This window comes from Ambystoma mexicanum, chromosome 9 (genome assembly GCF_040938575.1).
Source record: "Ambystoma mexicanum isolate Mex_15411 chromosome 9, UKY_AmexF1_1, whole genome shotgun sequence".
Taxonomy (NCBI): domain Eukaryota; kingdom Metazoa; phylum Chordata; class Amphibia; order Caudata; family Ambystomatidae; genus Ambystoma; species Ambystoma mexicanum.
In genome coordinates, this window is record NC_090931.1 from 883,639,265 (window position 1) to 883,664,797 (window position 25,533).

At 44.3% G+C, this 25,533-nt stretch overlaps 1 protein-coding gene across 2 annotated transcripts in view; it reads left to right on the forward strand.

The window, feature by feature from the left end:
• Positions 1-25,533, forward strand: part of TRPM8 (transient receptor potential cation channel subfamily M member 8) — a 282,931-nt gene that overhangs the window by 131,808 nt on the left and 125,590 nt on the right. Inside the window, exons 10-12 of one of the 2 annotated variants that reach the window (XM_069615995.1) lie at positions 3,768-4,052; positions 7,558-7,653; positions 23,399-23,528. In XM_069615995.1, the coding sequence (XP_069472096.1) occupies positions 3,768-4,052; positions 7,558-7,653; positions 23,399-23,528 (511 nt within the window). Of the gene's footprint in view, positions 1-3,767; positions 4,068-7,557; positions 7,654-23,398; positions 23,529-25,533 lie in introns of those variants that run through there. The other variant, XM_069615996.1, reaches the window with a different exon arrangement.

Below are 25,533 nucleotides of genomic sequence, written 5' to 3' on the forward strand. Positions count from 1 at the left end.
CATGACAAAGAATGCAGAAATTCCTTTTTCAGCTTTTGAAGTGTCCCCTGATAGGTTTGCAGAGTTTCTTGATTCCTTTATAGTGAATTTACAGTACAGTACCATGGACATTCTATCCTACATAAAAAGGGTTTATAAACGCTTGCTGCTGATATCCACTGGTACAGAAGCAGCTTACAGAAGAGATCAAGGATGAGCTGTCCTGAATTACCCACCCTGCCTCCTTCCAAGAATTGATTAAGGTAGTCAGGTTTATCGACAGTGCCCATTATGAGGACGGAATGAGAAATCGAAAAGGTAGTGTTTTGGAGCCTCATCTTCCCCTTTACATGGGTCTGAAAAGAGCAGCAGTATTCGGTAAGTTGTGACACATAGTGGTGTGTCAGTCCCGAAGGGCCCAACACAGATTGCAATCGGAAGAGGTCTATATGAAACAATGGATCAACAACGGTGTGAATAAGGTTACTTGCTGTGGCAAAAATGGAAGCCATTTCACAAACAGTAATTATACTTCAGCCGCCTATTACATTATTGTTTTTGTGCAAGGTTATTAATCAGCATTAATCTTCTTTAGAGGCTACAACAATTTCAGCAAGTAAACATCCTCCAATTGTATGCTTGTAAGTGAACCGGAAAGTGACTCATTACTGAAGAGGACATATGAACAATGATTAATAACTAAGGTTTGCATGAACATATGATTAAATGTAATGAAGAATAATGAGGATCTGCTAATTTGCACGAAAACATTAACGTAAGAAGTGATTTGAGGATAATTGGTGTTTTGATTTTTTGATTTGTCTTTGTAATGCACTTGACCGCGGTTATGCGCAGGGGCATTAATAAAATAGATTTGTTTCCACCACACTCATAAAGCACATTATTTCTGTGATGAAGCAAATTTCTTTTGCAAGAACATTCCACAAACCTGGCCCAGCTAGTAGAGTCCCCTTTCACTTCTGTCTCTATCTTTTATCAGAAGGACCTGCAAAAGGAAAAAGTGGGCCAATTGCAGGATTGCTGAGGGGTGTGCGGGGTCATATATTGTAAATTCATTTCATCTCACTCTTGCCATGCAGCCAATTTATGTAAATACTTGAAGATCAGGACCATTTGACCATAGCACAGATTTGATGGTAAGTCCCTATAACGTTCATTGGCACAGTGCTACCTCGGCTCACCCACCACAACTTTATCTTGATTGAGGTGGATATTTTAGCAATTTTCAAGGATAAAAAGGCTTCATTTTCAATGGCTCAAACTATGGCAATACATCTTAGATCTTCTTCTGAGGTCACTCACAGATTCCTTTTAGCTTTGTCCCTTCAAAGGCTTCACAGCAAAAAGGTTTCCTGTGAGGATGGGGTTTTGTGGATGATGTCTTCGGCATACGGTGAGAATCTAATAGCAGCACTTCAGTCTTGGCTGTGTTCAGATTGAAGCACATCTTTTGCATTCACATGCCAACACTGGAAAATATAAATCGGATCGTTCTCTGGATATGAAGCATATGATGGTCCTCTACCTATGGGTAGCACCACAGCGAGGCACATATAGATATTAAAGAGTAGAGGGAATTTTCATGAGCCTTGTGCAACACCACCGTCCACCTACACGTAGGGAAATAAAAAGTCTCCCGTATTTGGTGACCTGAGTCTGCAGGCCAAGAATGAACCAAACTGAATGATGGCGGCTTTAGAGACTCTGGCCACTCCCATAAGGTTGTTCAATGGAAGGGCATGATCCAGAGTGTGAAATGCTATGGAAGGGTCCAACATAATGAGGAAAGACGGGTCACTTTCATCTGCACTAGCCAGGATGCCATCCCACGCTCAACCTACGCTGTTTCACTTTGTTGCTTGGCACGGTAACCAGATTAGTGCCTGTCTTGCGAGGGCCCCTTCCTTTTCTAGAAAAACCTATGATTTCTTTAATGATGTAGTTTTGTGATGTGGTGTGAGGAAATGTAATAAGGACAGATTGAAAAACTATTTTTTTGTTTGTTTTTATATTTTGTATCAGTTTAATGAAGGAGGGCTTTCATCACGTGGCTCCTATAACCAATTTAGTGGCAAAAAGCATGGGTGTGATTTCCCTTTCATAGATTGTAGTGTAGGGGACTTATCCGATTGAGCTTCTGGGGTGTCATCTTACATCTATGTGCTATTATGTAGGTGACCTAACAATATTGTATGCATGCAGAGGATTTCTTGGCTCTAGATCTGATTATTTTTGCCCAGTTTTTGTCAGAGATCTTTTTCCCTAACGTTTTGTGCCATGCTGTGATATGAGCTTGTGATGGCTGAAGTAAGGGGCATCGATGAGTATCTTGTAGGAAATAAACTTTTATGTTGGGGGTGGTGGAGTTATATCTTGTTTTTGTACACAAAGTACTTACTTTGACAACCACAGAAAACAAAACAGCAGTGAGGCTTTTAGTTCTGTTCAAGAGCATTGTAATAGCTGGATATCAATGAGCAGGAACTGGAGTCTATCCAGTATGTGACACCCACTACCATAATTTATTAAGCAAAGGGGTGCATTGACCTATTTTCCAGAATGGTCTCACAGTGATAATCCTTGGCGAAAAACTTAATTTCCTGGCTCAGTAATGAATATTCTTTCAGATAATCTTTGCATGAAAATGTATTCAATGTAAACCAGAGAAGGAACAGGTGTGTGCTCTGCCACTGCAGAGAGCAGGGTATTGAATTATCAGCATCCCATATTGTCAAACTCCAAACTTGGTGGCAGGGTAGCAGAGATGCTCTTGGGAAGCAAATCAAATCAGAATCACATGGGAACTGGGCTGATTGGAAATCCCTAACTACGCTAGAAGATGGCTGTGGGTTGAAACCAAACCATGGATTAATGAACAGATATTGACCTGATCAGTGAAATGTGGGTAGGAAGAGTTGGCGAAGAGTGAAAAGGGGTGGGAGGTGGTGTCATCAACGAAGGAGGTACCAACAAGGCAGACAGGAGGGATAAAGAGAATATACGCAATGTCAAGTGACAGGTGGATTGGAGATGGAAAGACTGAAGGCATGATTACAAAGGTGTGAAGGGATGAGGGATGAGGGACGTGGTGAAAGCAAGTTCTGAAAGGGGCATTTTATGGTGAATGGAAACATGAAAAAGGTAACTGCTTTACAGCCTTTGAGAGGACCTCAGATCTAGTAGGAGATGATACAGTCAACAGGGAAATCCAAGGTGCAGGGCTGAAGATGAGCTAACCTTGAAATGTGCAGACAAGGATGAATGTTGGGAAATTTGAAAAGACACATTTCAACAGAAAAGTGAAAATAGATGGGAAAGGAAGAGCAGAGAATTAGGGAAAGTAAAAGAATCTCTAACGTGTTATCGTATTTCTGCCAAACATTGTTGTTTCTCACAGTATTCTCACATTCTGTCCTTGACGTGGGATGCAGAGCAGTCCCATGCACCATCCACCCGTCCTTCACTCTCCCATAACCCATCAAACGTCTCATAATATCATGGTCCCCTTCCATGCCATGGGTGGTGATTAGAGGGGCCTGTATGCCGTCATTTCCCTTGTGGAGTACAGAAATTGAACTTCTGCATCTGACATTAGTAAGTTGGATGAATCGCATTGCGCTTTTGTTTGCTTTAGCAGGAGAAATGCAATAGATCTACCTACTTATGCTACATAACTCAAAGAAATGTCGGTACCTGACAAGGCTTGAAGTTAGTTACAAGGCAACTCATTTCTAATCTTACTCTGTGGTTCTTTTCTCCATTCCCAGTCTACAGACTTGGAAGATGCCATGTTCTTAGCATTGGTAAAGGACCGGCCTAAATTTGTACGCCTCCTCCTCGACAATGGCTTGAACCTGAAGAAGTTCTTGAGCTGTGACGTGCTCACTGAGCTTTATTCAGAGAACTTCAGCGCCCTGGTGTTCCGGAACCTGCACATCGCCAAGAACTCATACAACGACACACTGCTAACCTTCGTGTGGAAGATGGTCACCAACTTCCAGAGAAGCAAGAAGGAAGATGACAGCATGAAGGATGGCCTGGAAGTTCAAATAGTAGGACGTTACCTTGTGGGTGAAGCAATGTTAGAAGCACAACTTGCATGACACATATCTTTGTGGGATTGGGAGATTACATCTGGATGGTGCTTCCTAATGGCTAATGTAGCAGAGGAAGAGCCACTCACATGTAGAGGTTATCTGCCTTGTCATTGGCCCTTGTCAAGCTATGCAGCTCTTTTAGATGCACCAGCCAATCAATCATGTGAATTCTTTATAGGCTAGGATGCCTAGGTCAATTGTTAATGCTATTTGTTAGTTTGTTAGTGAGGGGAAGATATCTTGAAATATTAAGTACGGGAACATTGACAGATCTCTACAATAGTGCAGTGTCCAGTTGCTGGGTGAGATCTCGGGCAGAAGTTATTAATAAGTATTTTGAAAAGTCCCCCTATAAATTTCTTTCTTACTGCCTGAAGAACTTATTTCAGCACCAAGCCCCTCCTATTCACTATTGGCATCCGACACCATCCTATAGTTTTAGCTAAGGTCTGATGTTCTGTCTCATTTCAGGATAAGAACATAGATAAGACAAGTACACTTATTTTATTTGATCATTTGTAGTATAATCCTTGCTCAAGAGCATTGGAGTGCTTTACAATGTGTAGAAATCCGCATTGGGCCTGACGATTTCGGACAGTAGGGCAATACTGTTGGCGTAAGGTTGGAAAAACATGAATTTAGTTGTGTGGGAGTTATTGATGGAAAAGCCACGTTCTTAGTGTTTTGTGGAACTGGAGGAAGGAGGGGTTGTCCCGAATCTGCAGCGGGATAGAGTTCCAGAGCTCAGGGAGTGACAAAAGGAGAGCTTGCGGGTCCTCTATTTTCAGGCTAGCTTTGACTCCAACCTTTTGATGGATTCACTATGAGTGGCGCAAGAGCCTTCAGAGGTGTGGAGTTTTGCCGGCAGGTATGTTGGTGTACCACTCAAGACTGCTTTGTAGAGGATGCAAGCAGTTTTGATCGGATCCTGGCAGGGAGGGGAAGCCTTTAAAGCTCATGGAGGGAGGATGAGATGGGATTGAATCTGAGAGCGCCTGTTATGAGGCAGGCTCAGGCATGGGACACAGTCTTGAGGGCAGGCAGTTGCAATACGTGGCTGGGAGCCTGGTTAAGAGGGCATTTCCCCTGTCATGGGAGCCTGAACCACTGTGCAGAAGTCATATGGGGGATGACGGGTTTGATTTTGCAGAGCGCGCCTATCTGTAGCCAGGCTGTTTGGGCATTCTTCGAAATGTGCTTTTGGATGGAAAGGCTGCTGTCCACAATAAAGCATAGGAATTTGGCTGAGTCTGACAGCTGGGGTGAGTCATTCCAGTTGCATATCACCAGGCCACTTTTGGATGTGCCGTTGTTTGGCATGGGGGCTGATGAGGATGAATTCAGACTTGGTGGGGTTAAGCTTAATGTAGTGGTTTCGACATCCATGTTTGGATGGTGGCCAAGCACCTACAAAGGTGAGTGATGTCCTGTGGGAGTTGGACCTTGAGGGGGTCCATGTGTTAATATCGCCATATTTTTGCAGCAATATTAAGGCATGGAACCTGCGGGGGACACCCTCGCAACCCCTGCATTATTTTTAAAGGAAAGGGGGACACCCCCGCAGCCCCCACTCCCAAGAACCCCAAAAATTATCCCCCCAAAAAATATCACCTATGGCTGTTCCAGACCACCATATATAGGGCAATACTTTTGGTGGGGATAATATGTAGTGATACCCCTTGAGGTACAGATCGTTGCCATTGGCATATTGATGAATGGCGATATTGGGGTCTTTTAGGAGAATTTCCAGATACAGGTTAAATATGAATGGGGAGAGGATATAACCTTGGGGACCATGCATGTGAAAGGGAGTCATCTAGATCTGATGGGACCGATCTGTGTGGTTTCATAGTTTCATATCTGTCGGATAGAAAGAAAGCAAACATCTTAGTATGGCAGCAAGGAGGTTATGGTGTGTAAGATGGTCAGTGGTGTCAAATAAAGTTAAGAGGGTAAGAGGACTGGGAGGCACAAGTTACCCTTGCCAATGAATTGCAATGCATCGACCACCACTTGGATGGTGGCAGTCTTGGTACTGGGTATTGGTGGTGGAAGTCAGACTGGTAGTCACAGACATCTTAGAAACACACCTAAAAACACTTGTGTACAGGCATGTTATAAATGCCATATCATATCATATCCTCTAGGATGAGTGTGTGCTTCTTTAAGAGGGTCGCAGGAGACCAGTCTTGACTCCTTCTTGGAATGAGCCCTCTTTGAGGGATGCATTCACAAAACTGAAAAGCTCATTGAGTGCTGGACCGGTGAACTGTTCAATAAGGTAGCCCGGGACAACATCATCCATGTAAGTGGTAGGGTTGAGGGAGGTAGGTGTATTTGAGAGATCCTTAGGGGAGAGGGGTGTGAAGTTTGTCCACGGGGGGGTGTGCGGGAGGGGATGGAAAGCTGACCTTTGAGCATCTCAGAGGTATCAATCAGGGTTCTGATTGTGTTCATTTTGTTTATTAAGAATGTATTGATTGCATCAGATGTTACTAGGGAAACCAGCACAAAGGGAAAGGTGTGGGGTTAGTGCAATGCTTTACTACTTCACATAAGGCTTTGCTCCTATTAAAGACTCCCCCAATTGTGGAGGTGTAATAAAGAGTAATGCCATGGAGATTTTGTGTCGGCCATTCAGGGATTTGAGAGATGGGATAGGCCCCAAGCTGCAGTTTTTGTGACACTGCTTTTGCAAGGATCTGGTTGAGTGTTTATTGAACACGTGTGTGTAGCATGGTGCGGATGGTTTGGCTTTCGTACGGCTAGGCTTTAGAGGCCCTTGGGCATCACCTACCTACTCGGCCGAGTGATTAAAAGATTCCAGAAGGGCTGCTACATTCCCTGTGATGGAGGATGTTGCAAATGTTGCCTCTAGGGTGCCTGGTGGGATGTCCTTGAAAGTGTGGCTGTCAATCACTGGGCTTTAGCATGGTCTTTATATGGCAATGTTTTATGTGATATTTGTAAAGTGATCGCAGCATCGTCCGTCCAGTCAAGAGGCAGTGGCTCCATTCAGGAAATTAACTGGGACCTGTCAAAGATGAGGTTGAGCGTTTGGCCTTCGACTTGTGTGGGGGAGACTATGATTAGTTTGAGGTGCATGGAGTTGGTGAGATAGAGTAGTGAGTCATGCAGATGTTTCGCTGCTTCAGACTCTGGCACATTGAAGTCACAGAAAAATATGTTATGAGAGAAGGAGATTGTTACGGAGGAGAGAAGGTTGGAAAACACCACCCTCAGCTGACCTTTAGATGAGGCGGAAGGTGACGGAATTGGTGTCTGTTGAGGGGAACTAGCATGAGAGGGATTCAAAAGAGTTGGATGTCTGTGTCAGGATTACCATACACTTCTCTTTGTTAAAAAAAAGATGCCGGTTTTATGTTCATTTACAGAGCCGCAAAGTTGATGTCAGAAGTCTCTCATATTTACACAAACATGTTGTGTATTTTATTTCCAGGACGCATCGCCAATCACAAGACACCCGCTACAAGCCCTCTTCATCTGGGCAGTGCTGCAGAACAAAAGGGAGCTCTCCAAAGTCATTTGGGAACAGGTATGGGAACCGATTGGTGTTAATAGACGTGTCCTTCCTGTTGTATAGGGTGAGCAGTGTGCCATTGCAGTGATGGCCCGCGTTAGGAAATACACGGTCCTTATCTTTTTCAGGTAAAGAGCTCTTTCCACTCAGCCCAGTTGCCTTATTGAAACACATTAAAAAAGGCCTGTAAACAGGCAGAGTGAGGGGGTGTAAGCTGGCCAACAATGAAACAGAACTAATTCCAAACATACCAATGCATCTGCAGTGGTGGTAGGTCTGGGGAAGAGTCAGTTACCTGTTGATCTGCCGGGCCCAGTGACTTCTTGTCTGCTGTCTCCACCCCTCCATGTTTCAGACAATATTCACGAAATAACCATGTATTAAATACTACGGTCTTTCTTGCCAAATCTATCTTGGAATTGAGTTAGCTTAACCACAGCATTTCTAAAATTATCTGAGGGCCATCAATTCATTTGCATATGATCTCTGCCCAATGTGTGTCTGCCACCTCGAATTCCAATGGAAGAGTTCCATGTGCCATGGTGATAATTGGGTACAGTCCCCAGCTCTCACCTGCTCAGGATAACTCTTACATCTAATGGGCTCCCCCAACTGTTTTGCGAGCCCCACATCCATAAAATTCATGTTACTCCTAAATCAAACACACACGAACCACACACCTCAACTCGCCGTCCCAATGCAAGGATACACCCAAGGTAATATGAGGGACCGCCATCTGCAGAGTATTTGCAACTTGTTGTGCTTTGTCCAGGGCCTGAGGAAATAGTTTGGGCACGCAGGAAACATTTCCTGGAAAATTGCCACTTTCCCCACAATATAAACAAAGGTTATTCCTCCTTCTCTTGTGTGATGAATTGGATTCCGCTTCGCACGAGCACAAGGATGAATAGGGGTAAAATGTCGCCCTCAGCACTCACACGTCTATAAACAAAAACACAACACAATCATGAAGGTAAAACAGGGATAGTTAAGAGATATACCTCCTCCTCCTTTTGTGGTAACGTGGCTGAGGGAAGGCTATGCTCTTAAGAGGGGTGTGAAGGTGAACAAGTAGTGAACCAAACAGAGTCCAAAATAAAGGGAATGTCCATTCAGGGTTCTAGAAAAATATATATACTTAATTAAACACACCTTCTGCATTTAGAACGAGAAGAGATTACTACAAAAAAACACCCAAAAGGAATAATAGGGAAGATGTGACAAACTGGAGAAAGTAGCACTGTCAGGATAGCTGCAGGGCTGCTAGGTAATGTACTACCATAAAAAGGAGCTGTTTTTGAAAACAGGAACAATCGTGACCTAACCACTCTCTAGGGTCCAAGTGGACCATGGACTAAGTTCAAAGTCAACAGTACCTGGATTCAGTTATTGGTGGGCTGATGCAGTCTGATCCAGGGTCGAACGTCGATGTGAGCTGATCAGGCTCAGTTTGGGCACATAGGCTCGTGGAGGCCCCTGCGGCAAGCAGGTATCGAGAAGGGGCAAATGCAGCGGCTCTTGAAAGATGCAGGCTGGGGCAGTCATAGGAATGCCTCATAGTTGGCCAGGCCGAGTCAGGCTTTAGCCGCCGGGAAGAGTCTATAAGTGATGCTCCAGCTGTTCGAGTCGGCGGGTGTTGGTCATCGAAGTGATGAACTTGGCGGCATCAATGTGCGATCGATGAGGTGCGAGGTCATGGGCCAGCTTTGCCGAGCTGTGATTGTAACCCCTGGGTAGAATCAGAGAGTGACTCTCCGGTGATTCATTTCAGGTCCCGGCATTGAGCAGTCATTTCGGACCTAGCTGGTAACGTGCTTTGCTTGGACACAATGCTTTGTCAAGCTGGTTAAGATACAAGCAATAGTTTGGCTGGTTGGAGGAACGCAGACACCCGCGCCAGCGCCTTCAATCTTGTTCAAGATGCAGTGAACACAGAGACCGGTTTGGTGAGGTAGAACAGGGAGCTTTGGCTGGTCTGGTTCTCCATTTGCTGTGATGTTACTGCAGGTGACTCAAAAATAGGCAGCGCTGTAGAGGGGGCACCCCGCAGCTCGAAAGCACAGACAAGTAACATGGGGGACAAGTAGGGCACAGGGGTATGGGCAGAACACATGCTTCAGACACATGGTCAGCCCCATACCTCTCCCCTCTCACTCAGCTGCAACGAGACAGGCAGGATGAGGGCCACAACAAGAAAGGTGCCAAAGCACATTAGGATGTGCCACTCCCACACAAGAGAGCAGGGAGGCAGGAAGTAATAACAGGTGACCTACAATGGTCACTATGAGATGCTAACTATTGTCTGCGTTAGCCGGCCGTGGGTGCGGAAAGCTGCCCCCACACACATGCAGTGCCTAGGTCTAATCTACCAGCATATAATGAGATGCCTGAGCAGCAGGAAACACAACCCTTGGTGCTCGGTACGGAGCACCACAATCATTTGTGTATTCAAAAGACTTTTTCTGCTTTGGGTGGAAACAAAACCATGAGCTCCGGTCAAGAAGTTGGAGGTGCTGCTTGAGCAGTGTGGTTACTCTGGGAGAAAGGACAGTGTGCTTTGCCTTGCACTGATCGGGAAGCGGATTTGCAAAAAATCAAGGTAACCGTGAGCTGTGCCTTGCCCCGGACTACCCACCTTTGGGGCATACAAGCAGGAAGGGGCCGAGCATTGTATTTGCACCAATTAAACATTCTCCTCAAAGCCGTGAGCTCTAAGAGTAATGACAGCCGTGAGTTTTCAATCGGACCAGAGGAAGGTAACATTTCCACCTGGGAAGACAGCATGAGTGAGTGCTAAGAAACTACATCAAGAAACAAGTGCTGAAAGTTAATGATTTTGAATTCCCACTCACCGGTAACACAATGGAACGCGGCTGCCAGGAAAGCGGAATGAACAGCAGAGCCCGCCGGCAGGGCTGCAGAACCCAGTGGGAAACAAGCCACTGTGAAATGTGGCCACTTTGGACTGAAACTGACGTAGTAACCCGGCCAGGGTTTGACAGGACAACAGGATCGCTCAGGCGGGCCAAGGAGAGAAGGAATTGACACATTTGGTATGTGTGCCAATATCGCAGGACCCAAGCGAATGTAGGAGCACGGCCGGTGGTGGCTGTGACAATGCGCTCACAAATGAAAAGCTTCAAAGTGAAAGTGACATCAGAGAAAAATCAGTGAAGGAGTGGTTTGTGAGATAGCTCGGTGTGGTTTTAAAGTAGGTTCATAGCCACAGCGCCCAGTTTTCAAGCCCCCTGTATGGGTGAAGTTTAAAACAAAAGTATATTTTGCTCACATGAGCAGGGAAAATCTTATCTTGTTTGCATCACGGCCAAGTTCAATATATTTCAAACAACAAAGGAATTCCCAATAGTTCAACTGGTAGAGCAGGTGTCCAACAATACCGACATGCAGGTTTCAAATCCCCTCTCTGACACGCAAATGCAAAATGGCTGATTAAGGGAAGCTTTTTAAGAATGGTTTGTTCAACGGGCACTACAAACAGCAGACTGGCAGAATCTGGAGTGGGGTTGGGATGCCCTGGGTCTGGAGGACGGAGCCAACAAGTTATTCCGGCAAACAAACTAATTACACATGCACAGACCTGCGCATACAGGGCAAGAGGTGGCTCGAAAAACAAGGAAAACAGCGGAAGTAAACAGAAGAACACAGCAGGCGGATAAGCCATAGGAGGCCGTCGGTTATCAGGAGAGAAGTTTCAGTCAGAATTGGCGGACAGTTTGGCTGCAGGTAGAGGTAGATGAGCAACGTTTGGGGGGAACCAGGAAGGCCGGTAACCCATCCAGATGTGACGGCAAGGTGCAGGTGACACAACCCTGTACCTTGTGCCCAAAAGTGTACATTATGTATGATATGCTTATTATTATTGTGACTATTATGTTGTGTAAAATTACATAATGTACAATAAAAAAACCACAGCCTTTTTTATTGCCAACACTTACACAATATTTCAGTGATTATCGGGACAACACACTATGGGCAACAGTCACCAACCTCTTGGCTCCACTGGTTATAGGCGGCGCTGCAGAGGGGGCACACACCGCAGCTCGAAAGCACAGACAAGTAACATGGGGGGCAAGGAGGGCACAGGGGTATGGGCCGAACAAATGCTGCTGACACATGGTCAGCTCCATACCCCTCCCCTCTCACTCAGCTGCCAAGAGACAGGCAGGATGAGGGCCACAACAAGTAAGGCGCCAAAGCACATTACCATGTGCCGCATCCACACAAGAGAGCAGGGAGGCAGAAGAAATAACAGGTGACCTACAATGGTCACTATGAGGTGCTAACTGCTGTCGGCGCCAGCCGGCCGGGGGCGTGGAAAACCACCCCCACACACATGCAGTTCCTAGGGCTAATCTACCAGCATATAAGAAGCTGCCTCGGCAGCATGAAACACAACGCTTGGTGTTCTGTACGGAGCAACACAAGTCATCTGTGTACACAGAAGACTTTTTCTTTTCCCACCCACCCACCCAAATAAAGAAGGAGACAAGGGGAAAATCTTTTTTGGCTGTCTTTTTAATGCTATTTATTCTCTCTCTCACACTGCACTAGCGTGCCCAAATAAGCTACGAAAGAAAACATTCCTTTTGTTTACCACTACTTTTGTGAGTTATTTCATTTGTGCATTTTTTTATATTAACTTATATTTGAAAGAGGATAATGTATTCCTCAGAGAAAATAACCTCAGATTTAGTTTATACCAATTATATATAAACTCCAACACATTTTCTTCTACCTAATTTAACATATTGTCATATTGTTAATAGTAGATTTGAACACACTTTCCTTTCATTAATGGTAGGGCCAGCATGTTTAGCTTCTTAAGGTTTGAAAGTTTAAACAAAACAAATTATTCCTGTTTCCTAATTACAACCAATTTGACATCTCATTATCACAATTTAAACCTGCCACAAATGTGTCCATTAAACAAATCAATTTTGCCTCTTTTTGTCTGAGGAGTAACTCTGTTGCCTCCTCTCAGTGGCACCTTTGCTTTTTCAAGACCCAAATATTTAATTTTGTCCACTTCTGTTTCCAAATGATCTGTACAAAAGTGTATCACCATTGGGTATCTCAAATCTTTATTTTCTATGGCTCTAATGTGTTCCAAAATCCGTATTTTGAGTGCTCGAATTGTGCTCCCAATGTAGTATTTTTCTCAGATGCACTTAATGCCATAGATTACAAATTTGGCATTGCAGTTTATAAATTGCGTTATAAATTTTGTGTTCCCATTCAGTAATTTCAAGCTTTATGTTCCATTCATAATTCGGGGACATATCTTGCAATTTCCGCATTTATGGTTCCCTGTTAGGGGTTTCATATTTAGCAACCTGCATAAGTCTTTTGGTTGTTCTAGTTTAAGGAAGGTTGGACTAATTATATTTTTGATAGTCAGTGATTTCCGGTACACAATTGATGGTGTTTCATCCAGGTATTTACTTACATTGTCATCTATTTTCAAGATATTCCAATGTTTTTTTAAGGATCCCTCTAGTGATCTGTGCATCAGCACTGTATGTTGTAATAAAGTTCATCTTTGTCATCTTTGTTCATCACTTTTGGTTTGTCTGTTAATAGAAGGTTTCTCGAGATTCCATCTGCCTTCTCAACAAACACCCAGATCCTGCTTACAGAGTTAAAAGGAAGCCTTGCGATAAGTGGAAAGACCATTTTTCTTCAAATAACAAATATTCTTATCTCCTTTTTGAAGAAGACATTTCTTACTTTTAATTTTCATTGGTTTATCTCCTTAGCTTCCCTTTTGGAAGTAACAGATTCCCAATTCACTGCACAATTTGTTCCTGTTCTTTATCAGAGAGGGGCTCCACCGATAGAGATTCGAGCTGCTGCTTTAATATTCACCCCAACTCAGAAATGATCTCTTTGTCAGTAACATAATTGTGCTGCGCCTTTGCAAAATTTCAAGCTTTCACCAGACTCTGAAAGGCTGAGTGATGCTTCAGCGATGTCATACGTGTTTCACGTAGTTGGGCGCTTTACTAAAATGTGTCATGGCTTCCCAGTTCATTTTAGCTTGGTACTCCTAGTGTAGACTTGTCCTATAACCCAGAAATTATAACACCCATCTTCAATAATTGTTTTCGACCTCACTTCCCATTCACATCAATTGAAGATCACTTTAATGCTCACCTTCTTTTTGTATGTATTCCTAGTACCACTACTCAAGGACCCCTACTTCACTTGCATACTAAAATACTCGTAGTACATGTCTTTCTATGAAAAAATGTAGACACCCGTCTTAAATCCTATTATATAGACCTCACTACCTATTTGAAATTGATTCAAGTTCAATGCTCACCTCTTTGCATGCCAATTCCTCATATGTGTATTCCAATTGTCCGTATCTCAAATTCCTGCAAATCAGAGGAAATAAATCGTGTTTTCTGTCCTTCCCGAGCTACCGGACTCCAACAAACCAATGGGGGTCATTACGAGTTTGGAGGTAACTATGGCGCTATTAGCGCCATGGCTGTCTCCAAACCCATACCGACTCCGCCCTGGTGAATGGAAGTATTACCACCCCATTCCAAGGTTGGCGGGGGCGGTAATTCCCCATTCACCAGGGCCCTTGCCCATTCCCATTGAGCCACAATAGGGCTCAATGGGAATGGGGAAGGCGGTAATAACGGTACCGCAGATTGTGGTACAGTTATTACCTCCAAAGTCCCTTTGCTGGTCCTGTCCTTAATGCCTGGTAAAACCAGGTGTTAAGGGAGGACCCGCAAAGGGACCTTGTAATAGGGCAGTAAGGGATTACCGGTACCGGTGCCCTTACCGGTACCGGTAATCCATTACCGCCCGGGTCGTAATGACCCCCAATATCTGTAAATATTTTCCACTTCTCCCCTCCCCTGCACTTGCGCGATCTCCATGTCACCTGGCCTAGTAAGATCTTTGTCTCTGTCTTTGCTCTGCCTTCCCTCTGTTCCCCATCCCTTGCCCCGTTGCGCCTTGAAACACATTTGTATAGGCGCGTTATAAATGCAATATCATATCATATAATTTCCTCAAATTCTCAAACACGATGATGTGCTTATTCCTCTTTGCATTCTATTCTAGTGTGTCGCACGTAACCTGATCTTCAGTGCATGGCACACGCCCGACACATGGCCCAACAGCTGCCACAACACCGCCCCCCAATTAGGGTATGGGATCCCTCCATGCTTGGAAAATTTAATTTACCCAGTACATGGCCATAGATGTCTTACTACTGGTATTGATTAAGGACTAATCCTATCTGCCACACAGCTTCAATCACCGGCCGCCATGTTGATCAGTGACTACCGACGTGAGATGACGAACTACAATCTTCTAGTTATTGTCAGGGCCCGCTCTTCCTTGTCCGCAGGAGCCGCTGAACGTGAACGACCTCCTGAGATGTATGGTCAACAACTGATCAGTGTAACAGCTGAAAGCCAAACATCCCTGGGGGAAAGGGGAAGTGGATAAAATACAAAAAGGTAACAGATTCTCTGTCTTCCTCTGGGGAATTATCTGCAGAGCGCGAGAAAACAACAACTACATTATTATTACTCTAACACACTTTGCCCAACTTCTCACCCCTTAACAACAATTAATACCTTTGCATTCCTCTACAAGAGCTGAGAGGAATTCCAAGTGACTTTCAGAGCCCAGAAGGATTTCCAAAAGGTAATCAAGATTTCTCCTTTTCAAAGTCTTGATGAATTACTGTCTTTAATAACAACTTTGGAAAATAACACTTTCAGATTTCTTTTTGAGCTTTTAACTGTATATTGCATTTCTTTCTTTTTAAAACAAGTGGTACTTAAATCTTATTTTTAAACTGGAAACGTTGCTCTGAATGAAGTCCCAACATGCTATGTTGTTATGTTCCACTGAAGTTGATTTTTTATTAACTGAAAAGTTGTTTTGAACTTATTTCAATCTTCGTTTCGAACTCTGAGTTTCATGAAGAAAATTATGTCACTACTCCAATGAGCATGACTATAGTTTAACTATCTCAAACTAACACTACTCTCTTACAGGTGAATACGTTTATTTCAGAGAATGCACGCTGCAAATATCAATAGGAAGTATGCATGCATACCCTATTCCTTCGGACATGCGCGCGCACCTTACTTTGTAGAAAGCAAACATTTCATGACTGGCTTGTGTCCGTTGGGGGTATTCAAGTTTATGCCCTTCTTTCGGTCATGCGCGCACACCCAACTTTGTAGGAAACAAAAGTTTCTGATTTGTTTTGGGTTGAGTGCTACTCACAGGACCATTCATATTCCTTCATACGAAGTATGCTAGTGAACGCTGAACCTTGAACATGTGCATTGAACACAGAGGGATTTCTTTTGCTTCAGCTGGTGCGCGAAGCACATTTAAAGTCTTTAACTTAACTGAAACTCGAACGGAGTAAGAAGACTAATTATTAACTGGCCTGACTAATGACCCAAACTAAATAATAAAATAACTAAAACAATAACACCAGTTTCATGAAGACTTGAATTTTCCTGACTTATCTAAAGTGCTGAATATCGCTGCGCTGCGACCAAACAATCTGCTTTTCATGCCCCTCGCAGACTTAATTACTTCTGGATGATTTCTTAATCTGGAACTTGACCAGCTTTCCTGATTAAGGCCTGAACTCAAGAGAAAAAGACACAGGACCTTCCTGCTTAACGAAGGACAATGAAAGGCAGTTTAGAATGCCTGTTTCAACTCAAAGTTCGCCTGAACCACCAACCAGCTGCTAGATAAAATCCTCTCCAATCAGCTACTAGATTCTCTGTAGCTATGATGGTTTGGGAAGCACTCCATCTGCAAAAGGAAAGTTAAGGGCCAAACTCCCATTGAAAACACCCGGATAGAAACAGAATATGCATTCACTCATGTGCCTCGTGATCAGGACCTGACAGTTATTTAGCGCAGTGACCATCTTGGATGGTCTGCATTGTGTTTTCCAATAAATCTTAAGCAACTCATTCTTCTGTGCAGCCACTGCGTAAACATTCCAAAGCCCTTACTACACATTAATATAAACCACATTGAAAAAAAGATTTGTTGTTTTACTGGCTGTGTTGTTTTGCCTATGTACAATAATTTACACAGGCATTCAATAATATACACAACAGATTTGCTGTTACAATTTGTGTGAGAGAGTAAACGCCATTTGATATCTCCATACTCAAAAGTATGTTTTGTTTCAGTAAATTGATAGGCAACGCACTGCGCAAATTTATAATTTCCTTTTATCGGAGGGAGTCCCCACCTTGCCTCAAGAGAAGGATATGTCTTAGTCTGTTTGCGTGTCTGTACCAATTTTTGTTTAAATTATAATTTCTCTTGAAAGCGAACAAGAGTTTATTTGCTAGAATGCCCTCATTTTTCACAAGATATCATTTTTTGTTGATAATCCATTTGATCTCATCACTTACTGGGCAGAAGGTGGTAGCATAGACCAATCTTTCCATTGAATTGTTTTTCTTATGGAATGAGGTAGGTTAGTTTTTAATCCCAATGGATGGAAACTGGAAAAGTGTTGCAGACTTTCACAATCTGTATTTTCTCTGTAAAGTTCAGTTTTAAAAAAAATTACCCTCTCTGTATATACACAGGTCGAGAAAATTAATGGACTGTCTGTCCCAGGTAATCGTGAACTTGATATTTATATCACACCCATTCAACCAACCAAGGAATGACTGCAGTAATAGTTAATTTCCCATCCGAACTGTCTTAAAAGTGCTAAAGCGCCAGATGTGGGGACGCACCTACCACCTGTGAAAGTAAGGAAGGGGGCTGATGGGCACCTTCTAGGGGGGAAAACATGGGAACACCAAGCCCCAGTCACACTATAAAAGAAGACCTCACTGGGAAGGGCAAGGGTGGAGATGCTTTGTGTCTATCGTCAGCCCAAGGGATCTTTGTATAATTAGTACAAGATAAGGAAAAACAACATCCTTGGTAAACACACTCGGCAGGGGAACCACCAGGGCAGTCCCAGCCTGGGAAACCCGATCTAAAATACATAACCTGCAGTCCGGGGGCCAGTGAGGGGAGATGGAGCTGAAGCTGCTCGTCACAGGCAAATCGAGCTGCTAGAACAAGACTGGGTAATGTAATTACAGGGTGGTCAGCCATTCTCGCAATCACATGGAGTATGGGGGGAAATTAATCTGAGCCAGTGGAGCGCTCACATGGCCACCGGTGCCCATCGGCAGGTGACTATGAGAAAGGGACACTGAAGGTGTGCCGTTCCTGGCAGAACCAATCAGCTGGTAATTCATTGTGTTCCTGGGAGGTGGCCAGCCTTCAGATTATCCACCACAGGGTTTATGAAGACCATTATCTAGCTGGTATCATGTGAATGTCTCCCTTCCCACCACAAGCAGGGTGTCTCGTGTTCAGTCCTCAATGGTGCTGGCCAATGGTATTGTAATTAAGTTCTGACAGTCAGAAAACGTGTTATTTTCCTAACTGCAAATTGTTCCGGGGTGGCAGAAATCAATGTGAGCCACATGAGGAGGTGACATGTTGGGATACTGTTGAACTGTTTGCTCTAATTATACTTCACTAACATACGTCCAGGACTAAGGATATGAGGTAGACTAGCCAATGAAATTTCTGCGAAACATCGAAAATATGAACATTCTAAATTTCAAGTGTTTCAAATGGTCTTGTAAGGAAGGCATGGTATCAAACAGTGAAGACAAGCACAAGTAATCACAGCTCAAGGATGTTTATTGAACTTCAAATGGGTTGGTCCAACTCCCACACGCTGAAGACCCCTCACCCAAGGGATCCTTCTGCACAAACTGATCCGAGTACAACCACTCTTGTGTGGAACTTCTGATCCCTGTGGGTGAATAAAATACTTACACCAAATCCCCGGGCAGCACTTTTTCACACAATAAGAACATTGACAGGATCTAATAAACTGTCCTGTCTCTACAATAATTGAGTGGTTGTCCTCTGGGTTTTTAAACAACTAGAAATACATTCTTTCTTGATACAACTAATGAGAATAGTAATGATGGGGGACAGTTTTTTCTCCTGCTATCCCTATTATATAGGCGGCGCACCACCTCCCACCTAGGGCAAGGAACTCCTGACAGGGTCAGGGTGTTCATCCTTTAGGGTCAGCCAGCACGTTGTATCAATCATGTTACCTTTAATGAATGAGACAGTATGTCAATGTTGTGCATGGGCACACAAACACTGATGCATGCACTGTATAAGCAAAGTTGTCCAACTCGAGGCCTCAAGGGCTGGAATCATGTTGGATTTTATATCCCTCATTAATATTCATGAGATAGATTTGCATACAATGATTTCTCATGAATATTAATGAGGGATATCCTGAAAACCTGTCAGGTGTCAGGCCCTCGAGGCCTGGAGTTGGACAACCCTGGATGAATGCATGTGGTGGAGTGGCGTCCTCAGTAGATCATTCCCAAACCAAAAATATTTCAAGTATTTTGCATATTTAGTGTTTGCATATTTCATTCTTCAACTAGGTCTCTTTTTTAATATTAATATCATCATTTCCTCTGATCACTCAAAGTACATCTTCTCCCTAGTGTTGGATTCATGTTCTTTGCTACAGTTAGGCACTCCATTTCCTCTCCAGCCTCTCTATTGGAATTCTCTTCTATCAGCTGACCTCAGTCTGTTTCTTTCTCTAATCCTAAGCAACCAGTTTGAGTATTACTGTATGTGAATCTGTGATCTTCAGGTACTTTCTATTGGGAATGGAAAACAGAGGTACCACTCTCTTAAACTGACCCCTGCTGCTTCAGCCTTTCTTACCGGTCTGCATCGGGTTTCACTGACACCTGAATAGAAACTCCCTAACTTGTTTTCTTCTCTTATCACAGGGTCCCCCGCTCTCAGAAACAAGATTTAGACTGAAGGCCCCCAGTTGCAATGTCTCATGTAGCCCTTTGTCTGGGTTCTCCTCTGCCTCCTGTATTACCTCCATAACTGCTTCTCTCTATTCACTCAAGGACACCTGAGGCATCTTCTCTCCTCACTTTCCCGTTGTTCACTATTCACTTGTATGTGTCTCTTTCTTGCAAAACCCTTTGGGTACTTTCACTATTTTTTCCTGACGTTCAGTCTTTTGGCACCGCCCTGCCAGCACTCTTTATGGTACCAGCGTCTTTGACACCATCACTAGCTCTTCATGGTTCCTGCACCTTTCCTATAGTGCTCTTCACGGCCCCAGTGATCCTCCGACCACCACCAGTCATTGTTGAACCCTGGCGGCAGGCACTTAACTACATTTGCCAATATTCAATGCCCGGTCCTCTTCACAAACAGCCCTGCCTCTCCACCATTCTTCAAAGACTCTCTCCACAACCACTTTGGCACATTCAATACATTTCCCAACATTCATTGCTGGACTTTTTTGTAGTCTTCAGTGACTTATTAATCCTCTTCATGGATTTCTTTGTGGGGCACTTTGGTAAATTCAGGACAAATGCAAACATTCCATGCCTGTACTTCTTCTGAATACTGAAGTGCCTCTCCAAGCGCTCCTCACTGCTCTGAGGATCTTCACACACACCAGCCAATGGACACCTCATTCTCTCATCTTCGTTCAGCACCGTCCCCAGGGCAACTTTGCTTCTATGTGTGCACTGTAACTTGTCCCAGGAATGCTGCTCAGTTCGGTTCTTTTTCTTCTTTTTCGGCTGCTTTTGGAGGAGGAGATCCAAATTCGCTCCCAACTTCTCCTTCTCTGCAGATCTTCCAGCCCTCTTCAGCCTTCGGCCGAATGTGCTTTTGCCGCCTCTACTTTAAATTGATTCAGCAATTATTGGGCTACTTTCTACCCCAGTAACAACAAGGTTTCAATAAATTCCTCAACCATCTTGGTTTTTTCCATGTGGAACCGTGGCATAATGCTTACCAGTTTTCAGGAAGCTTTTCCTCAATCTACCTGCCGGACTTCCAATCCTTTACTTTCCTGGTCTAATTAATGTTTTACTTCATAATCGAATACAGAGGACAGGATTCCAAATATAACTACAAGAAGTCGCACAGGTTCCTTCCCCAATTTTCTGCATAGCCTGGTGGGTTGCATGGCACATTTTTCTATTGTCGCACATAGAAGGTGGACTATAGGCACTTGTTTGTTATTTCATCACATTTCACAGTCCATATCTTGCTATACCACTGGCTTTCCCGCCTTCTGAGTTCTGAAACGTCACGACCTCATCAGAGCCCAAAATAGCATTGCCCCATTAGGATAGCATCCTCGAAGGTGTCGCTCTAGTGGTCAAACCTTCCCTTGCCCTGCAAAGAGTTTAGCCCTACCATCTCCTATTTTAAATAAGTGTGCAATTGAAAGCATATTTCTTTCAGAGAATTGTGTGTCAATCGATTTCTGGGATTGGGGACAAGCCGAAATGCTTGAATGGAGGGGTTCAGGAAAACCAAGCCTGGTGGCTTCTTGTTATGTGTTCCAGGATCCTGACGGCTGGGCAGAGATTTTCAAGGAGAGGCCATAAGCGTTCAAAGCCTTTAGTTTATGGAGTTGAATTTAATTAATATTCGTGTGCAGTGCTCGGGATGGGAGGGTTACAGGTAAGAGGGTTTGTAAGTTGGGTATATTTGCAGTTATTGCCATCAGGATCGCTTCCTCTCCCCCCATCTGCCCCTAAAACGACTTCCTTAAGGTTCTCTTATGATTCCTCACTATCTAACTATTGTTTTATTATGTTTATATGTTTTGTCAATATTCTTTTATATTGCCAAATCAGCAGTGTAGTAGTTTTAGATCATGTAGTCTTCTGGTCTGTGGAGTGGTGTACTGTGCCAATGCGAGAAGTATCCATCTACTGGCAGAAAGAAAATGAGCAATGGGGAGATAAGAGGATGGGAAAGCGGCAAATAGATGCTACAAATGCACGGCTGGGGGATGCAGCGCGGGGGGGGGGAATAACTTGTGACGGCATGGGTACATGTCAGCCCTGTTAGGTGGGTACGTCCTAAACTTTTGTGATAATAGAGTTGTGTTTCCAAAACAGATTGTGAGAATTGTAATTTAGTACACAATGTAATGTTGGATGCATGAGTGGCTCAAGAGCATGTTTGGGCAATCCTGGAAGGTTGGTTTACACAGAATGTTAATTCTGTGCCTGCCAACCCTGAGCCAAGAGTGGCATAGTCAGGAATGAACTGTGTGTAAAGGTACAGGTTGTTGGTAACAGAAGCTAATGGAATGGTGCAACCAAGCTAGTATAGTCAGATTGAAAATGCCTCGCACTTTGATGTCAAAACTGGGTATCGTTCAGAGGTTGTTGCTTGTCATGATCTGCTAGACTTTATTTTAGTTCACAGGGAGGCAGAGTGGTGCCTTACTCGAGCGCCGGCGATCACAGTATGGCAATACCTACACCTCTACAGTGAGAGGAAATACCCTGAGCTCCCACTGTAGGCTGTGTATAATTTGGACCTTCAAGTGCTGGCCACACAGATTCTTTCATGTAAGTTTAACTCCTACATGAATGCTGATGATACCCAACTTATAATCAGTCCCTTTCAACTAGGAAAGCACTCAACTTCCAAAGTTCATGGTTTTCTTTAGCCATTATCTCCGTTTGCATGGCATTTTCTCTCAAGGAAAATAACTTGGTTTACAATAAGCTGGTGTTAACAATAAGGTCCTAATATTTGGCTACAATGCCCTCCTCTGGCTTAAGAACCTGGCCTGCCCATTACCAGTGGCATTGGTCTGTGAGTAAGAATTCATCAGTGGTGATGCCCATTCCCGGGCACTGCTTATAGACATGGGTACAATCTCCAGATGAACTACTTATTGCCTTCCACCCACCAGCAGCTACCCATACTCTTCCTAGTCCATCTCTAATGAGCCCAGAATGTAGCCACACACCTTCTTCTGAGCTCCAGCCAGATAGAGCAGCTCGTCTTAACTCAGATGGAGTACACTGGCTTTCTCGGGTCTGACCAATCGGAAACTGTACAACTAGTGCATGGGTTCACGCTTCGAGAACTAGAGAGTTAGACTCTATTATCCGCCACACCTCTAGTTTAGGTCTTGAGAAGCATTCCTCCTGAAGGTCCCAAGCTGCCGGAAAAGTCTGGGAGTAGAGCTGTGCGCCATCCTGCCTGCATCAAATCCTATATTGCCCTCATGATTGTGAACAGTTACAAAAGGGTAAAAACATGGAGTTCATGTATTTTCTTAGGATGGCCTGCATAGCTTTGCCCCTCTCAGCGATTCCCCTGTGACATCCCTGACAACCAGTGGTGTGCAGAACTCTATAAGAAAATCTAAAAGGAGACACAAACTAATCTGATAATCTGGTTATTCTTTGTCGCTGGAACTTTGATAAAGGCGGGTTATTCCTTTTTTTTCTGAACACTTTTATTAAAATCATCATAATACAAAACAACCCCCACCGGCGACCCTCCCCCAGCAATATATAGCACATTCAAAATCCCCCCCACCCCACCCATGCCTCAAAAACTCAAAAGGAATAGCCTGCCAGCAGGGGCGGCTATTCATTTTAAGTTTTTTATAGTACAGCACTGCAATTTAAAAAGTCTCTAGATGCTTTTAGAGTGAATTAACATAGACCGGACAAGACGCAAATGAATAGAACCGATGTATATGCAAATATGCAGAATATTTTGATATTTCACATGAGATTGTTTGACTTGTTGCTTGTTTTGGGTTCTTCCTAATTCTTTGGATATGCCTCCTTTGCCCATACAGACCAGAGGATGCACACTTGCTGCACTGGGAGCTAGCAAGCTGTTGAAGAGCTTGGCCAAAGTCAAGAATGATATCAATGCCGCTGGGGAGTCAGAGGAAATTGCCAACGAGTATGAGACCCGTGCAGTCGGTGAGTATGAGACCCAAGCAGTCGGTGAGTATGAGACCCGAGCAGTCGGTGAGTATGAGACCCAAGCAGTCGCGGTGAGTATGAGACCCGAGCAGTCGGTGAGTATGAGACCCGTGCAGTCGGTGAGTATGAGACCCAAGCAGTCGGTGAGTATGAGACCCGAGCAGTCGGTGAGTATGAGACCCAAGCAGTCGCGGTGAGTATGAGACCCGAGCAGTCGGTGAGTATGAGACCCGAGTATTCGGTGAGTATGAGACCCGAGCAGTCGGTGAGTATGAGACCCAAGCAGTCAGTGAGTATGAGACCCGAGAAGTCGGTGAGTATGAGACCTGAGCAGTCGGTGAGTATGAGGCCTGAGCAGTCGGTGAGTATGAGACCCAAGCAGTCGGTGTGTATGAGACCCGAGCAGTTGGTGAGCTGAGGAGGTTCAGCAACATGTTAATAGCAGTGCCTTACCATTAGATGCGTGCTGCTACCCTAGGGAGACCATAAGAAGCTGACTAACAAAGAGGGTAATAGTCAGATTTAGAAAAAAGAGGATGCCTTTAAAAGCCATTCTGACCTTTGGAAGAATAGGGTGCATGTCTCCGACATGTGACTGCCTCTGTCCCAGTCCCACCAGCCATCGAATTATTGTGACTTCACAAGTTTGTATAGTCCAGACAGCTTTAGGACTAATTGGCCATTTTTCACAGAGAATTTTCCAATGGGGGTTTGCCATTATAAAACGCATTTGTGAATTAGGCCCAAAGTGTTCTTCAAGAACTGCCTCAGTATTGGATTAGCCCTTAAAACCTGCATATATTTGTGCTTGTCCGGTCTGAGCTTCGGCCCTTCTCACATTCACCCGGAACTGAGATCGGCCTGTTCCTTGCCTCCTTAGTCTGCCCCCTTTCTCAATTGTCCTGAGGGAGTCCGTCACAGTACCTCTCCAACACCACCTGGGGTGGCCCCCAAAGTGCCCAGGGAACCCACCTTTCCCCTTTGAAAGTGCACCAAGGAAATGCGCTCTTCCTGTGCGCCACCTTCTGCGTGGCACGCATTCAGAGCACAGCTCCATGGCCTGAAGCGAAGAGCAGAGAATGTGCCTAAGCAAAAGGGATTCTCGTATTTGCGTGGTCTGCGCCCAATGCAAGTGAGGAAGATCCTCGTAAGAAACTACCACCACAGATATACATATTTTTGTAAATGTGGTCTGCTGCCGGGATGCTGCTTGTGTACTGCACCAGGTGAAAGCCTGGGGAGTTCCTCATCCAGAAGTGGGCCGGGGAAGTTGGGAGCAGCGTTCCTCTACTTTCTTTTTTCTTAAAGTTTTACTGTTCCTATATTTTTTTAAAACTGTTCCAGAATAGTTTCGTTTTAAAATAAAAGTGTAGGAAGAAGTTGAATCTCGCACATCAGTGCACTGCATTGAACGTTCCCTTAAAAGTGAGGGTTTGGATTATACGTGGGTGTGACAATGCGGTTTGCGGTGTTCGGGGGGCAGGCCAACAGGGAACATAGTTCCACTACTTCTTTTCATACACTTCCAGGACCGTTCAGAAGCACTGGCTCCTAAACTGAATTTCTCCAGAAACAAAAGAGGTTTGGATTCAGTGTGTGATACTCACACTTCATTGACTCACTCAATTTCTCACTCACTCATTCCCTTACTTGCCGTTTTTAGTAATTTCAGTCACTATTGAAGCCATGTTGTGGGCATAGATATCTCTGGCTGCAGTCCAGCATCCCGAGCAAACCAGAAAATATTGAATAACACCCAATTCAACTGTGGTTTGTTGACTGGAAGAGATATTTTCTTGAACCCCTAGCAAAACTATTTAACATTAGTGCGCACATTATTTGTGGAACTGGACTGGCTCTTAGAGTGAGGGGTGGAGGTACTGTGAAGTCAGCAGAGGGCGCGAGCCGCGGTCCATTGGCCTGTTGAGCAGATGGGAGATGTCCTAGCCGGCCAGTGATATTTAAGGTTTCGTGCGATAGGGGCAACGCCAGACAGTTACCA